At 53.1% G+C, this 17,020-nt stretch overlaps 1 protein-coding gene across 1 annotated transcript; it reads right to left on the bottom strand.

Annotated features, from left to right (window-relative positions):
- Positions 1–1,793: 1,793 nt before the first annotated feature.
- GRPEL1 (GrpE like 1, mitochondrial) lies at positions 1,794–11,021 on the bottom strand. The gene is made up of 4 exons (XM_046656278.1): positions 10,889–11,021; positions 8,444–8,606; positions 7,066–7,147; positions 1,794–4,504 (listed from the first exon to the last, which is right to left on the bottom strand). Exons 1-4 carry the CDS (start codon positions 10,987–10,989, stop codon positions 4,158–4,160), a joined length of 693 nt encoding a protein of 230 aa, XP_046512234.1. The 5' UTR covers positions 10,990–11,021; the 3' UTR covers positions 1,794–4,157.
- Positions 11,022–17,020: the final 5,999 nt, after the last annotated feature.

Raw genomic sequence — 17,020 nt, forward strand, 5'->3', positions numbered from 1 at the left:
TCTGAGTTTCTTCCCTTTGGTACACAATTGTGCTGTGGGTAAAAGGAACAACTTTCCCTGCTGGGCCTGCCAGCTGCCAGCTTTCCCCTGTGACACAAGCTCTAGTTGGTTGCCGGGGGTCCCCTGGGGACACAGCCAAAACACGTGGCACTTTAGATGGGGGCCGGGCAGGGCAGGTGGGAAGTGAGGCCCAGGGACAGGGTGTCTTCCTTAGGAACTTTAGAGGAAGAAGCCGGTGCTGAGCAGTGACCGGATGAGCCTCCCCTCGCTGTCGGCAGGAGCGGAGTCTGCGCCCTCGCCTCATTTCCTGTGGGCAGAGCCCGCTGGCTCGCTTTGGGAAAGAGCAGTGCCCGGCAGGCTCCCTGGCGTCCCAAGGGGTGCTCTGGGGGGACACAGGAAGACTAGCATAGACTGCCAGAACCCTGAGCCAGCTCTCCTGGGGGGCTGCTTCTCACTGCTGATTACTTGCAGTACATTTTTTGGGAAGAACGTTTTAGAAAGTTCAAGGCTAAGAGCTGTGAGATCTGGCATTAGCTGCCTCCGGCATTTTCATCACAGTTGCAAGTACCTTTTTCACTGAACTCTGACCATGCTAGCCTGGCTAAGCGTCTGTCTTCAGGTGGTGTCGCGCTCTGCAGACCAGCCGGGGAGAGCAGGTGGCTCCTGAGCAGGCTCGGGCAGAGCGGAAGGGAGGGGCCTCGAGGCCGTGCGCTGCTCTCCGGCTCACGTCTTGAACCAGACTGGGCGTGGCTTCTGCCCAGCCCTACCCAGAAGTTTCTCCAGGGGCCCTGTTTCACGGACATACACGGTACCTTACTTCTGGAACTTGAGGAAGTCCTTTGTCTTCCGGCTGCCCAGGGTTCTCCTGTCCGAGACCCTGCTTAGAGTCGGCGGAGTGACCGCAGACCCAGCGCTCCATGCCCCCAGGAGCTAGTCCTGCTGCTCCTGTCCCCACAGCCACCAAGAGACTGTTTACCTCCCAGTGTTGGGGCTTGAAGTTACATTAAAGCGAAGTTATTTGAAAGGAAAAAAACCTCATTGTTTCCAAGGATGACTTACTTACGGTGCCTTTTCTTTTTACATCCTTCTGTCCCCTCGGGTAGACTTTTCAGCATTAAACATTTCAAATACGTTGTATATGGCTTTAGTTGTAAAATACATTGCATGCTGGCAGAGAAGCGCTCCCCGTTAACTCAGCCTGGGACTTCTCTCTGACAACAGACAATTGTGAGCAGTGGTACTACTCCTGAGGGCCGCCTCCACATTGTCCCCTGCAGGACAACTACGGCTGACAGAGCGCCGCTGCTGTCTACCACTGAGCAGTGAGGGAGATGGTGCTAAGTTTTTACAGGTATCTTAGCCAGTGCTGCTCACCTGGGGCTCCTGGACCAGCAGCGCCAGCATGCCCTGCGCACCGGCTGGCAGCGCCCTTGGGCCTCCCCCAGTCCTCCAGAAGCTCGGGGGCGGGGCCCGCGGAGCTGTTTCCACAGGCCTTCCGAGACTGGACGCGAGCTGCAGTCGGAGAGCCACTGGCGTCAGCTCCTCGGAATGAAATCACCACCGATTTTCTACATCAGATTCCTAGTTTGGTGAGGTTTTAAATTTAGTCTTATTTTTATATAAAATTATTGCCAGACTTTCATTAAGCTTAAGAAGCAAAAGGTCCCTGTAAATGTGCGTGGCTCAGGCCAAGAGCTGTCAAATGAAAACCTTTGTGCTTAAGCAGGTTTTTAGTATGTATATCTTTTTGATGGTATGAAGAATTTATTTAGGCTTGACTGTTTAAAACACCATAATGAATGTATAATTAATTTATGTTAAAGTATTAACACTTTGTTACAAGGGAAAGGTAATCTTATGCTCAGTTGCCTCGTACCCATCAATTCCAGCTGTTAGGGTCACATTAGCTCTTACCTCTGCTGTTAGCTCAGAACCTTTACATTTCTGCATTTAATTCTCATCATAAGTTAGTCACCAGAATCTCATGGAATTAGGTCTTTTCGAAATTACAACTGTAACTTTGTGTCAAGTTCGGTAATTCAGCTATTCAAAATAATGCTCTCTGGATGGCCCACATTCCAGGAATGTATTAAACCGAAACTGACCACCGCTGTTACTCCCCTTTTACACATTAAACAAGTTGAGAACAAAACAGCGTCGCGCTTCCTTCTTACCACCTGCCCCTCGAGCCTTGGACGACTTCTCAGAGCCACGTATGGTGTGAGCCAGCTTTCAAAAACAGGATGGGGACAGCGTGCGATGTCTTAGCTGAGCACTTTGGTGTCAAACCAGTTTCCCCTCTAAACTATTAGCTAAAACTGCCTCTGTTAAGCAGAAAACGTTTCACGCCAGCCCTCCTTCCCGGAAAGAGCGCCAGGCCCAGAGAACGGTGTGTTGTCCTGGCGCTGGGCTGCGCAGGTCTATCAACTGTGTATGCTGGACAGCGTATCCAGGATGCAGTCAGCAAAACCCAAAACTTGACCAGAGTGCAGTTAACAGGCCTGATTTCCAGCATAAGTGTGCACAATGTTTTCCTACTGGCGGTGACTGAGACTGCAGTAAAGCAGTCACTGCCACACGCCACCGCCCTGTCTCGGCCTTAGGGCCTTTTAGCAGCTGCGGCTCTGGCTGAAGCGGGAGGGGACTGCACACTGCCAGAAAGTAGTGTGAACTCAGCCCTCAGCCTAGACGATCGCCGGGGGGGGGGGGGGGGGATGCTCTCCTCGCAGCTGCACAGTACAGAAGCAGAACTGTGGGGCCCGGTCGGCCGTTTCCTTAGTATACTATGCTGCCTTTACTTCTGGGTATGTCTTTCACCAAATAGTCTAAGGCAGCTTCAAGGAGAATCCAAGGAATGGATTCACGAGTACTGACCTTCTATCCTAGAGGCCCCGCTCGGAAGCAAAGGCAGTGGAAGGCGCCTTTTCCCTCGTGTCTAACAGATACCTCACCACTCACCTTCCCCCGACGCACCCGAGGGAGGGAGGGAGGTCACGCGCGTGCAGGAGCTGGCTTCTGCAGGCGCGTGTGTGCTTGCTGCGGCTCCTGAGGGGCTGCGGTCCCCTCCATGGTCTGTGGGCAGACACTTCTGCCCGCGGAGGCCCCGTCAGAGGCCAGCCTGTGAGTGCACTAGAGGGGGGCCGCTCTCCCTTCTGGCACGGAAGCTGATGCGTGCTGCCTGTGCGTGTCAAGTACACAGCTTCGGGATCTGAGCAGAGAACAGGAAAGCTTTCATGCTCTCCTCAGTACGCATCTCCACCGAAGTACACAAAGGAGGTACCAGGATGTAGGAAAATAAACATGAGGGCTTTAATCCTCTTAAATAAAATTTAAAAATTAGACATTTAACATTTAAATTATACCAAGCGTGCAGTCCTCAGATTTTGAGAAAGTCCATCTCACGAGGGAAAATACCTTCAGGTCATCAGTAACTAGTTGAGTATAGATTTAAACATTTCTACAAATACGTGAACATGACAAGGCAAAAGTAACTGATTTTGTCAAATTCAGTTACTGGCAAAATAAGGAGGTGAGAACTGTTAAGGTTCATGTCCTCATTTCACATCTCAAAGAAAAGCCAGAAGTTGATCATTTCTAGCAGCTAGCTAGTAACTAATTAATTGTAAATGAACTCACATGTGTTCTCCACCAAGGGGGGCACCATCAAATCTTTCTGAGCAAGGTTTACACGCGCGCCTTTCCTTCGATGGATGAACTGTGATGGGCCAAGGGTCCCGGAAACCCGCATGCTACCGGGAGATACAGAGACACAGGCTGCAGCTGGGCGCAGCCAGCCAGCCAGCCAAACGGCAGGCTTCCCGAAGACCTTTCATTCATTTCAGATGCTCAGACGTCAGCAGAGTCTGAGCAGGTACAGCATTATTCATGATACTCGAGGGTCCGGCAGTGTCCCGTCGGCCTGTCCTGTAAGCGTGTGGAACTATTCAATGTGTATTGAAAATCAACAGACTCCTGAATTAAGAGTTCATTAACGCAACTGTGCAACTGGCTTATTTTCTGTTTATCCCACTGGTTACTACAGCTTTCCCAAAAGGTTTCGGAGGAGGTCACATATTCACAGACAAGAAAGGACGAACCAGCCTTTAAGCGTTATAGCAAGAGATTACCAAAAACCCACTAGAACCCTGCAGAGGCGGCTACGCTTCCTTCACCACCCCCACCAGGGCGGGTCTCAGGGTGCGCCCGTGCAGCTTGTACCCCACTTTGTTAACTAGCGCCACCGTGCCCGGCTCTTTCCCCTCCACCGGGGTGTGGAACAAGGCCTCGTGTTCGTAAGGGTCGAACCTGGCCCCCAGCGGGTTCAGCCTGAGCAAGCCGTGCTTCGTGAACACCTTCTGGATCTGGGCCTCGGTCATCACGAGCCCCTCGTAGAGGTTCTTCAGGTGAGGGTTGTCATCTTTAATCTCTTCTTTGGGAACACACTGTGTTGCCTTCTCCAAAATGTCTGCAACCTCTAACAAGTCCTTGCAGAAGCCCTGGATGCCTAAATGAAGGTAAAGAAGAGCATCACTCGCATTCCACGTCAACTGCGGGAGGCACTTCAGAAGCGGACGCCCTGCGTACTTTGTGCACAGGCTGTTTAATGGTAACTTTTCAAATCATTCGTTCACCCTAGAATTTCAACAGATTCAAACAAAAAACTTGTGACAAGAATAATTAGGTATGAAAACAGGCAGCTGAAAATGTGCAGAACCGCCTCACACAGCAATCCTGCTCCAGCCTGAGAAACTGCAAACTCAGGAGAGCGCGTCATCCCCGCGGATGTGACGGCTACCCGGCAGAAGGCGGCAGGCTGCAGGAGGGGGCGCAGCCGCGGCACGGGAGCCACCGAGCACGGAGCCTGGGGCCCATCCCCGGCTGTTACTTAACTGCTGTGGGATCTTGGTCAATCTCGCTGGGTCTCAGCTCCTTCAGTTATAAAGCGAGGATCACGACAGCACCTGACACACGGTGTGGTTATGATCGAAAGGTTATACACCTTCGAGTGCCCGGCACACCGTGAGTACTCAATAAATGCCAGCAGTTATTAGGCACTGGGGGGTAAGTTGCTAAGACACACCCCAAGCCTTAACTTTAACCTGCGTTATCCTCAGTCCAACAGAAGAAATAACGTACTAGAAAGTCATTCAAAATTCAAGGCAGTGTATTACAAAATTTAGAGGGTTTGAGGCTTCAGGAAAACGCTTTAGATGCTGAACGGAAGTGAGGGATGACAAGCGCTCGAGCTGGCGTCTGTGCCCCAGGCCCCAGCAGCGCAGCAAGTACTGTCTCAAGGGCACTAGCGGGGCCTCGTTGAGTCTTCACAAGTTTCAAAGACTCCACTTTGTAGGAGGCAACGCTTGTTTAAAACTTTACTCCCTTTCACGATATTTTGACCCTCCTGAAATTAAAAAATTTCAACCTATCCAATAAAAACATGAGCATCTACTATGGGTTAACACTGGTGCCAGTTGCTAGGGAACTGTCTGCTCCTCATGGAGTGTAAGTCATCAATGTCTAATCACACAAGTGACAACACAATTACAAATCACACACTTAGGTGAAGGAGCATTTGTGAACGCGGAGAGGATTGTACACCATGTGTTTATAAGGGCCTTCGCTTAGACGGGAGAGCCAGGGGAGGGTTCTGGGAACCAAGGCCTGAAGAGTTAGGAGCTATCCAAGCATTCAAGGAACAGAGGGGCAGGCAGGCCACAGGGAAGAGGCAGACCCACAGAGTAGCTGAGGGTTCTAGATGGGGCAGTGGAAATGGGTGAAGGTGGGATGTGTCAAACTGTCCTTTAAAATCACTTTGGCCTGGGGTGTGGGGCAGGGATGCAAGAGCTGAAGCTGGCTTGGACCCGCTTGGCAGCAGCAGAGGGAAGTGGATGAAGGAAGAGATCAGCCACTCACCACTCACTGGATGGGATGGATGTGGGGCTGAGCGAGACAAAAGGATAACTTCAGATTACTGACCTAAGCACCTGGGTGGATAACAGGTATCCCTTACTAAAATGAGTAGAGAGGAAGCAATTAAGTTTCAAATACCTGTGAGACATCCAGGTAAAGATGCCAAGTAAATAATAGGACGTGTGGGACTAGAACTCCGAAGAGATGTCTGAGCTGAAAAGAGAACCTGGGTATGGACGCCATTTAGACCCATCAGAGAGGGCAAATCATCTGGGAGCACAGCAAGGAGAGGGGAGGCCTGGCCCTGAGCCCTCAAGCACCCAGATATTTGGAGGTCAGACAGACAAGGAGCCAACGAGGGCATTACCAGAAAGAGGCAGAAAACCCGGAGTTGAGGCGATAGCATCCAGGAACCAAAAGTGTTTCAAGATGTTTGTTATCTGTGTTGAATGTGGCAGCTTCACAAGATGTACACCTTGGTTCCCACTTGGCCACAGACCCAGTTCGTCCTCGTGCAAAGTATTTACCCCCGCCCGGTGAGCCTCAGGGTCTTTACTATAACTCGGGGCAATAATGCCCGCCTGACAGTTCCCTAAGTACTCAAATGGTAGCCTTATGTTTAGTAAACACCACAAGCAGAGATGGAGTCAGGAGCACTGGCCTTGGCGCCGGTGCCGTTAGCTACTAGCTTTGTGATGAGAGACAAGTCATTTAAGCCTCAATGATCTCGACTGTAAAATGGGAAGCACAGTGACAAATATATCCAAAGGCGACAATGCTGAGAGCATTTTCGAAGATCTTAAGTGATGTCACTGTTATTGCTGGTATGGCTTAGGAAGTGAGCAGCAGAGAGGCTGACCTGCTAGAAGTGTCTGCAGGTTCACACCTTCATGTGGAAGACCGTGTGAAGAGCAGTAAACACACTCCTCACTGACAGAATTACGCTAACCAGCCTCAATGCTAGTCACGGCGCAATTCTGGCTCCTTACAGACAACTGTGCCGCTGACCCATCTTAAAAACGGGAGGAATGCAGCCAGCGGGCTCGCGCTGCCCACCTGCTCCATCCTGCTGTTTGATAATCGCGTTCGCACCCCACCCCCACCTCCCCGCCCGGTATTTTTCCAGGATCAACATCATATAACATTTAAAGTTACCATATAATTTTGCCTCCTCCACCAATTTTTGGCTCCTCTGCCGCAAGTTCTCAGTATCTGCCAGAGCTCGCTTATATTTTTCCTAAAAAAAAAAAAGAAACAAAACATAGGAAAGCAAATCTGACATAAACTCCAAGCCAAAATACAAGTAACATCTGTTATTTTGGACTACAGACAGTGCAGCTTAATACGGAGAAATAAGTTACAACTGTGTCACTATTTCCAACAAGTAGGGAATAAGATGTCAAGGTGTCACATATTTATACAGCCCCAAGGCCATCCTTACTCAAGCACACAGCCGCGGAAAGGACAAGAAAACATTTCTACTTTCTCGTGGTTCTGATGGTCTCGTCACCCCTCAAGGAAGGACCATTCACTTCCTCAGCAGAATTTCCAACTTGAGGGAAGCCTAGAGCCCTAGGAGGGGCTGACCCACCTCGGTTCGTACCCCGAGAAGTTGAGAACAGCGAGCCTGGGTCGACAGTCCAGGCCTCTATCCCACCAGAGAGAGAAAAGCCCATCAACGAACTTCTGCTCTTTTTCACGTTGCCCAGATGTAGCTCAGTTTAAACACTTATTGTGTAATAATCATCTGAATTCTGGTACCTTTCTCATTTCTCACACTGCTTTTCCTGTAATCGCACTCATCTGAGCATTTCTATTTTTAACTAAATTACTCCGGGGGGGGGGTTCCACACTCCATTTGTCTCCCAGGTGATTACAGTGCAGTGCTGAGAGCAAGGCCTCCAAGACTCAAACCCTAGCTCTGCCGCTCAGCAGCTAGATGACCTTAAGAAGTTTACTCAACCTCTCTGGGCCTCAGTTGCTTCATCAACAGGGAGATTAACAGCTGGCTCACTGGGCTGTCGTGAGGATTACTACAGATGAAGAGGTCAGAACAGTGCCAGCACAGAGTGAGGGTTTGACGGTGCCGTTCTTAAGTCCTCACAGAATTTGACTTGTGCCACCTACGCTTTTTCACACGGAGTAACCATCCGCGTCACTACTCCTACCTCCGCACGAGCCAGCATCACATAACCACACCCCTGGCCCCAACCCTTGACCTTCCCTAAGGCCCAGCTTAAACAGCCACACGGAGCGGTCCTCATCTACAAAGACCACTGCAAGTCTTAATTCAATATACAGTGTAGTGCGTAGAGATGATTCCCATGACAGAACCTGAGCCACACACGATTTGGGTTCTACTCCCTTCTTCAGCAGTAATTTGCTATACGACCCAACCATAATCCTTAGACAAACGACTGAATTCCTCTGGCCTCGGTCTCTGTTGTCAATAAAGCACGGAGGCTGGACAGACATCCTCCAAAGAACCTGGAGTTCACCACACGTTTCCCCACTCGAGCCTGTGCGGCCTTACCATCGTCTCCTTCAGCTGCTCCTCTAACCTGACCTTCTCTTCCATGAGCATCTTCTCTGTAGAGGGAGGATCTGTCTTCTGTTCGTTGTGACCCACATCCTCTTCCAAGTTCTGGCCATTGTTCTTTTGTTTAGTCGCTGTGCACAAGAGCCGGGGAGATGGCCTGAAGAAAAGCCCACATGAAGAAATTAAGACTATGTGTGTTTTTCCTTGTTAAAGTCAGATGGATGATATTAGAAATCTGAGACAACTTAAAACTATTTGCTATTGGCTCGTGAGGGAGAAAGGATTTATCTTAGTCTAGTAAGGGCAAATTGTATACAACGTGTAGAAGCTGTTTATTCATAGAAAATCTTCTGCAATACACGCCTAAACTATCGTCAGCGTACCAAGGCTACAGAACTAACCTCCTCTCCTCGCCATTCTGAACTCCTGCCTCTGAGATACGGGCATCCAGACCCCACCACATCTTTATGGAGTAGCTCCTATTAAAGGCGAAGCCCCGGGCCGATGCTGATTACACAGACCCACTGAGCAGAGATCTCGCCCACGGGGTACTTACCATCATGCAAAACAGATATCTACACACAGAAAGCTATATTCTTGGGTTTAAAAGCAATAGAGAGGAACTGTGCTCTGGGAGGCTCAGCGCAGGTTTCCAGCTTTGGGGAAATGGAAGACCCTGAAGGCTGTGGCAGAGGGGCTCTGCAGGACAGGCAGGAGTTACTCTTAAGGAGTCAGGAGTGGGCCAGACAGACCCACCCGGGAAGAGGGAACTGCCTGGCAAAGGTGTGGAGGTAGAAAACCACGGGGGTATGTCCAGGGGAAACACAGCGAGGACCAAAGCTAACCCTGGAAGTGACTGACAATATTATCCGATCTGATCCCCACATGGAAAAGGTTAGGCGATAAGCCCAAGGTCGCAAAGCCATTACTGAATGATAGAATAGTCTTATTTCTTCACCAGGGCCAGTGGAGCTCTTCTTAACTATGTCATCGTCCAATCTGAAAATAAACTGTGCTTACTTTTCTTCCCAGATTAAAGAAAAGTGCCTCGAGGAACAGAAGAGCTGTTAGTACGCAGAGTGCACGCACAAGGGTGCTCATGGCAGCACCGTCCAGTGACAGCCGGAAACAGAATGCTCAGCAGCAAGGATGTAATGACTGAATGAGCTGTTGCTTCTGTCGTCTGAAATATTGTGCAGCTACCAAAAGAACGTGTGAACTGTCATCTCCCGGCTACACTACAAGTGTGCTGTGCAGCAGGAAACGCAGTTTAGAGAAACATAAAACATGACCCCATTTTTGTCAAGACAAACCAAACCAGAAACCCTGTCACCAGTCTTGGGCCTGTGGAGAGGAGCAGCGGAGCCACCAGTGTGATGCTGCAGGGGTGGGGAGCAATAGCTGTCCACTGTATTTTTTTTTCGGTGACTTAAAAAGGCGAGTAAGGTAAACACGGAGCGTGCTGTCGTGACCCGTCTTCCTTCCCCGTCGTCCTGACACAGCCTGCCCGCAGACCCCTTTCCCAAGCGCAGCCAGCAGAGCTCTGGGCAGCAGCACAAGCGTGGAGAGGGACGCACCAGGGCCGGGGCGGGGCGGGAAACTGAGTCTCAGAGAGCTGGGCTCTTCCAAGAGCGAGGACCACCATTCAGCTCTCCTGCCTCCCCCACCAGAGCCTCCTTCCGCGAAACCAGTTCTGAGAGGCAGAAATTAATGCTGACTTGGGGATCACTTTCCCGGGAACCAATTCCAGATACAAACCCCCAAACTACTCGAGCGAAAAGTTTCTTCACTCAGGTATTCCGGGCGGTCCCTGCTCTGTCCCCGGATCTCCCTGCACGTAACTTCCCAGGCTGCGATCACACCTCGCCCCGCGTCACCGCCCGGCGCCCCTCCACGCGGCCAGCGACCCCTGCAGGCAGAGACCGGCCTGCCAGCTCCGCGCGCCGGCGGCCCGAGCGGCTGCTCCGCACTAACTCGGCTCTGGGCAGCTCCTCCAACAGAGCAGAGGCTGGGTCCCGCCCCACCGACGCAGGAGGAGGCCTTCCGAAGAGCGGGAGCCGCGGGCTCGAGAGAAGACAGCAGACGGACACGGGGAGCGGAGCGGGCCGGCCGGGAACTCGGCTCCAGCAGGCTGTCCGCGCCGACGGCCCGCGCCCGGCGCCCGGCCCTCGGCCCCCGCTTCCCGCCCGCGCCCGGGGCAGCGCGGCCCCGCTCCCTCGGACCCCGGCCCCGCCGCAGAGCGGCCCAGCCGCACAGCAGCCCCGCAGGGCACCCCGGGCGGTGGTGCACGCCCCGCCGGGAACTGCCGCCCACGACGCCCGCTCCGGGGAGCCCAGGAGGCCCCGGGGCGGCCTCGCCGAGTCGGAGCGGGAGGCGGCGGGCCCGGCAGCGGCACCGAGGACCGCGCCCCTTCTCAGCCGAGGCGCCGGGCGCCCTCACCTCAGAGACAACGCCAAGGCCGGGAGGCTGCGCCGCGCCAACCTCACGCACCGAACCGCCATGACTGCCGCCGCCGTCGGCCCTGCGCACGCACCGGGCATGCGCAGATGCCGCTGCAACCCCCTCCCCCCGACCGGGGCACAGGCCACGGCGCAGACTCTGTGGCTGCCTTCCCGCCCAACTGCTTTCCCTCAGCCAATCCGCCACCGCCTCTCTTCTAATGGACAGACAATAGTCACCAATAATTGCGGGCCATGGCGGAGCGCTTTCCCCAACCCTCGGTGGGCGGGGTCTGAAGCCTTTTGGAGACCCAGAAGGTGAGGTGAAAGGGGAAGGGGACAGTGGGAGGAGACTGCCCGTGGGCGGGGCGTGGTCAAGTGAGGGACCAATGGGGAGTGAGCATGGGGCGGGGCGGGACGCCGGAAGTGCGGGTGTTCGGCGCCGGCAGGACTTGGCGGTCGGTTTCCAGTGGAACGTGTCTTCGCGTTTCGGGCCGCCGTTGGCTCCAGGAGTCGACTTGGGTCCGGGCAGGCGTTTGTCCCGTCCTCCGTCACGGCCCCGGCTCCTGCGACTGCGCTGGTTCAGTGCACATGGGCCGAGGGCAGAGCACGGGAGCGCGCTTGTGCAGGTCCTTTAGGAGACGGCGGTCCACGGCCTCTGCGAGGCTCCGCCCTGGGCTGGCTGCCCTGCGGCGGCGACGGACGGGGAGCAGGAGCAAGGCGGTGGTTGGGGGCTCCAACAAAAAAACACCCCGGAAGAAAATGGGACAAAACGTTAGCAGTGTTGATGTTGGATGCTGGGAATGTGGGTGCTTGTTGGTTTTGCTTGCACTTTTCTATCCCCTTCAGTTTTCTCTGAATAAAACACAGAACAACAAAAGGAGAGCAGCACCTAGGAAAACTTTAGGGACCAAGCTAAAGCTCACAAATACAAACGTATTCTTTATATGACGAAGGTCAGTGATAGTATATCACGTGGCACGAAGAAGCCGAGGCGCTGGAAGAGGAGCTGCCATTTGTTCTTATGTCTCGTGGCTTCTGTCCCTCCAGCGAGGGGCCCCGAGGAGCTCTGGTCTGGCTCCTGCTTCAACTGTTTGGCCTGCAGTCCTCACCACCAAGATGGAGGGCTGGAGCCTGTGGGCTCCCCAAGATGCCGGGGCTGGAGCCTGTGGTCTCCCCACGATCCCATGGCTGGAGCTTGTGGCCTCTCAAGTGGAGTGCTGCCTACCTATCACACTTGTGAGGACCACACCTCTGTTCTTTCTCTTTGCTCCCCTTAACAGGATTTGTAATGTTGAATGAACACCTGCTCTGTGCCAGGCCCTGTGCCACCTGCAGGAGGAGGCAAACAGCCAAATCCAGAATGTGGGATGTTATACCAGACAAATGGCCTAGTTTATTCATTAACGAAGGGCCTCGAGAAAAAAAGAAAGGACGACTGTTTGAGAATAAAACTGCTTAAAAGACAGGACCAATTGGAGTGTGTGGACCTTATTTGGATCAGACAGAACAGACCAGCTGTCAAAAAGACATTTGTGAAAGGGGGAGGAAATATGAATATAAGCAGTATTAGATGATAATAAGGAGTTATTGATACTTTTATTAGGGAGAGATAATGGCCTGGTGGTTAGGTAAAATGTTCTAATTGTTTAGAGATGCAAATGGAAGTATTTACAGTAAATTGCCACAGGGTCTGGAATTTGCTTTATAAATGCTCTGGTAAAAAAAAAAAAATGAGAATAGGAGAAAAATAAGTGGCAAAATGTTGATAGTGGTTGAAACTGGATGATAAATACTGTGGGAGTTACGGATATTTTCTTTTGTATATGTTTGAAAATTTCTGTAATAAAATTTAAAGTAGTGTCATATTCCTCATTGGCTGTGACCTGGAGCCAGTCACTTAATTACTGTCGCCCTTGATCTGCTCACCTGTAAAACTGGGATCATATCATTTATTGTGAGGTTTAAGACGTACAAATATTCCTTTCCTAACCATTCTTGGGGCTCAGAGGGAATCAGATGGGCATCCTGCTGTAAATGGCTCAGGGTGCAGCATGAAGACAGTCAACAGAGAGTTATAGCCTCTGTGTCCCGAGACAGAGACAGACACTGGTCCTGGCAGTGGTGATGCCACCCTTGGGACGCTCAACCACCAGCCTGGAGGCCATGTCCTGATAACGATGGGCTTGCCCTGAACAGAGGCCTGCTGTGCTGCCACCTCGTGGCCATATTGAGAACTGCTCCAAAGGGAGCTGGGGCTGGGCGTGCAGAGGTGTCATTTTGCCACCGCTCTTTGGAGCCTGCTCAGGTAGTTCCCTGAGGTCTGCAACTTCATCACCTCAGTGCGCATCATCTCCACGTGGAGAAGAAGCTGCCTGTATGGGAAGACTCCTGGATCATCCTGCAGAACGCACTTCTGGCAAAGGGCATGGGTGGCCGGTGCAGGGGATACGGGAAGAACAAGCTAAATGGCACGTGCTGCCCCCAACAAGGATGGAGTGGCATTCAAAAAGGAAGACATCCTCGGGAGAAGGTCGTGCAGATGGCTCGACAGCATGTCAGCGTGGGTGAGATGCTGAGTGCCGGCCGTTTCCGGGCTCTGCGGATCCTCTCGCACGTCAGCCCACAGTGTGGTGGGTGAGGAGAGGACAGGGCCAGCCAGGTTAGGTGACTTGCTCAAGGTCACACAGGTGGGAAAAGGCAGAAATTTTGCATATTTTTCCCAACTAACCTCAGCTTCCATGTGACTGTCAGGGCTGAAGCCAGAACCCGAGTCTGTCTACTCCAGTGTTGGCTGCTGCCACGAGCTGCATCATCATCATCATCATTATTATTATCATCGTTCTCAGCAGGGCCATGGATTTTCATCCTTTTATCCAACTCTGAAATAACAAATTTAAAAAATATACATAGGTCTGATGGGTGTGGTAGACAGAATTCTAACGATGGGCCTGGAGAGACCCGCTCTCTGGTTATTCAGCCACACCAGGTGCTGGCGGGAAGGGACGTTGCAGATGTAATTAAGGTCCCGAGCCAGCTGATCTTAGTGGAGATTGTCTGGTGGGCTTGACCTTGGTGAGCCCTTTCAAAGCAGCGAGTTTCCTCCAGCAGGAAAAGTCAGCTTCAAAGCAGGAGAAAGACTCGGGTCACCACTGCTGGTGTGACGATGAGGGGTCGTGTGAGAAGGCACGCAGCGGCCTCTAGAGGCGGAGAGTGGCCCCCAGCTGACCACCAGCAAGGACTGAGGACCGAGGACCTGCTCTTGCAAGGAGCTGGACTCCACTAGCAACCTGAAGGAGCCCCCAGATAGGGGCCCAGCCCGGCCAGCACCTCGATTGTGGCCTCGTGGACCCAGAGGGGAGAACCCAGTCTAATCACTAAGCCACTTAAGAACCCCGAGAGCAGGCGTTACCTCCATTCTCTCCATTTTATTTTATCTTTATTTGGGATATCAGGACTGAACGGATTCATCATAACCTTGTTGCCGTTCTCACCATCGTGGCTCATTCTCAGCCCCTTTCGTTAGTTTGTTTCAGTGCAGCAGGAGACACCCCTGAGCCCCCCGCCCGGAGGAAACTGGGGTTCCCAGGTAAGAGGCGTACCTGGAAGAGGGACCTGACGACCCAGCAGCAAATTTTGCCGCCATCCTCCCTAGCCCTCCGGCCCCAAAGCGGAAAGGTATTCTTGGTAAGAAAATGCCACCAGAAGGGGCCACAGACATCTGAGTTGAAATAACTTTCTGCAAAAAGAGCCACATCAGTTGTATGGGGAAGAAGCGAATGCAACATTAGTGGACGGCCATTTCCCCGAGGACATCTGGAGGATGGCTATAGCTGTCTGGAACCAGTGGACTCAGGAGTAGCTCAGGTGCCCGCCGTGGGCATGGCCCTCTCTCCCCTCAGAGGTGGGCATGAGGGTGGCCTTGACCTGCCCAAAGGACAGAGGAGGTGAGAGGAGGCAGTGAACTCCTGGAATCCCGAGCAGAACTTCTTAAAAACCCCATGGGCATGAGAGAGAATTGGAATCCAAGGCCGATGAAATTGTTCATCACAAGCCCACTGTGATTTGAACTCTCCTGTGTGTTGGTCGAATCAGTCATCAGCCAGAAAAAAGTCAGAACTGTGAAAAGCAGGAGGTGAGGATTGGCGGGAGAGACAGTTCCTCATTATAAAAATGATGGATGCTTGTTACAGAAATACTGGAAAATGTAAATGGGATAATGGAGGAAGCTTTGCCTCCGCCACCTGAGTTCCTTTCTCTTGTCCCTGTTAGGAAGCTGGGTGCCTCCACTCTCTGTCTCCCCTCGACTCTGTCCTTGGATTGATCGCAAACCCAGAACTGGAGCCAGAGGCATCTTGAGGTGACAGCTGTGACTCAATGGGACCTTGGTGAGCAGAGAGAAGTGGGCCTCTCTGAATCTTGGTCTCTTCCCCTGTATCATGAGGCTAATGATGCTTACGTTACTGTGAAAAGCACGTGGCTCTGTCGCACATTCCCCAGATGGTGAGCAGCATCCACCACAGCGGCTGCGATCAGTGAGGGCACGCAGGAGGTGGGTGCCGTAACGGACACGGGGTGTGGGGCACCTTCTTGTGAGCAGTGCCGGAGGGCAGAGGGGCTCCTGGCAGCTCTGGCTGAAGCTGGGGTGCTTAAGAACCTGCTGATCCACTGCCCCTTCTCCTGCCACTGGTAGTCTGGGGCAGCTGTCAGGAAACACGGATGCCAAGTCAGGGCCCACACAGGATGGCCATGGGAGCAGAGATGCACCTGCCGCTGCTCTTGTTCCCGAGCCCTCCTGGATCAGAGAATCAAAACGATAGTAGCTTAAACCAGAGAAGTTTATTTCCCCCATAGGCAAAGGTCCAGGGGCAGGCAGTCCATGGCTCTCATGGTGGCTTGGTGGTCCCAGGTCCTCAGGGGCCCAGGCTCCTTCCCACTCACTGCTCTGCCTTCCCCAGGGCCCAGCCCTTGCCCTCACAGTGAGGATGGAGCTCCTGACATCACAGCAACATCCCAAACAGCAGGCCAGAGGAGTTGGGGGAAAGGAAAGGCCACTCAGCAGCATTCTCTTAAGGAGGTTCCCAGGGTGCCAGCTAACATATCAGCTTATATCCTATTGATGAAAACCTAGTTCAAGGCCGCACGTAGCTGCAGAGGACTCTAGGAAATGTAGTCTTTATTTCTCATGATCCACTTCTGCTAAAAATTTTCCTCTGGCAGACGGAGGAGTAAAGATGTTTGGGGACGCCAGCAACAGCTCTGCCCAGGGTCTTCCACGACCCTCCACTTACTCTGGCTGTTGGGGGACCCCACCTCCCCTGACCTCCCAGGGACTGGATCAAACCCCTCCTGCATGCCAGGCCGTCACTTCCTGGTCTCCGTGCGCGCTCGGAGCAGCCCGTGAGGTCGGGTTCGTCTGTTTACTCACTAGACCTCCATCTTCTAGGCTCTGCTCGGCTGCCTGTGCTCACCCTCCCCCCCAACCCTGCCCGTCCCTCCCCCGTCCACCCGCTGCACGTTATTCCTGCTTCTCCACCTCGTTTTCCACGGGCCTCCCCTGAGGAGGACGGAAGGTCCGGGAGGGCAGCAGAGGGCGTGTTTGATGCGCTATGGATCTCAACAGCCCGCGACAGCCCGGTGCTCAGTGCAGGCCCCGCGGTCACGTGGTGGGGGGCATAGGGAGGGCCTCTTGGGAGTCCGAGTAGGAAAGTCCCCGCCACGACCCAGTCTTGTCCCTCTCTGTGACACCATAAGTTGCAGCTGCTTCCCGATTCCACTGCTTTTCCCTCAGGGGTGGAAACCTGGAGAACGCTTTCTCTAAAGGGAGTTTTCAAAACTGGAGATTTTCCTTTCAAGAGAAACAAAGCCAGTGTCCCAAGGCAGCAGCTCGCACATCAGAGTCTGGCTGGGCCAGGCCCCGGCTGGGGGGGGTGGGGAGCCCGCCCGCCACCGGCTTACCCGCCCTCCTGCCGGCCGGGCCGTCTGTATCCCAGGAGCCCCGCTTTGTGCTTTGTAGACGGCCAGTCTGAGCTCCACTTACGGATCCAGAGCATCCTCAGTGCAAAGCAAATGCATTTCGGTCCAGATGCCATTTCTCAAAAACCGGGTTTGAGTGCCGGCCCGGTGGCGCAGC

This window comes from Equus quagga, chromosome 3, assembly GCF_021613505.1.
Source record: "Equus quagga isolate Etosha38 chromosome 3, UCLA_HA_Equagga_1.0, whole genome shotgun sequence".
Classification (NCBI taxonomy): domain Eukaryota; kingdom Metazoa; phylum Chordata; class Mammalia; order Perissodactyla; family Equidae; genus Equus; species Equus quagga.

What these genes read in the sequence shown, in the direction of transcription:
- GRPEL1 (XM_046656278.1), bottom strand. Translation starts at nt 10,989, where the DNA reads ATGCCCGGTGCGTGCGCAGGGCCGACGGCGGCGGCAGTCATGGCGGTT. An exon ending in GCCTTGGCGTTGTCTCTGAG is followed by an intron (nt 8,607 to 10,888) that starts GTGAGGGCGCCC and finishes GCTTTTCTTCAG; the next exon opens with GCCATCTCCCCGGCTCTTGT. An exon ending in AGCAGCTGAAGGAGACGATG is followed by an intron (nt 7,148 to 8,443) that starts GTAAGGCCGCAC and finishes TTTTTTTTTTAG; the next exon opens with GAAAAATATAAGCGAGCTCT.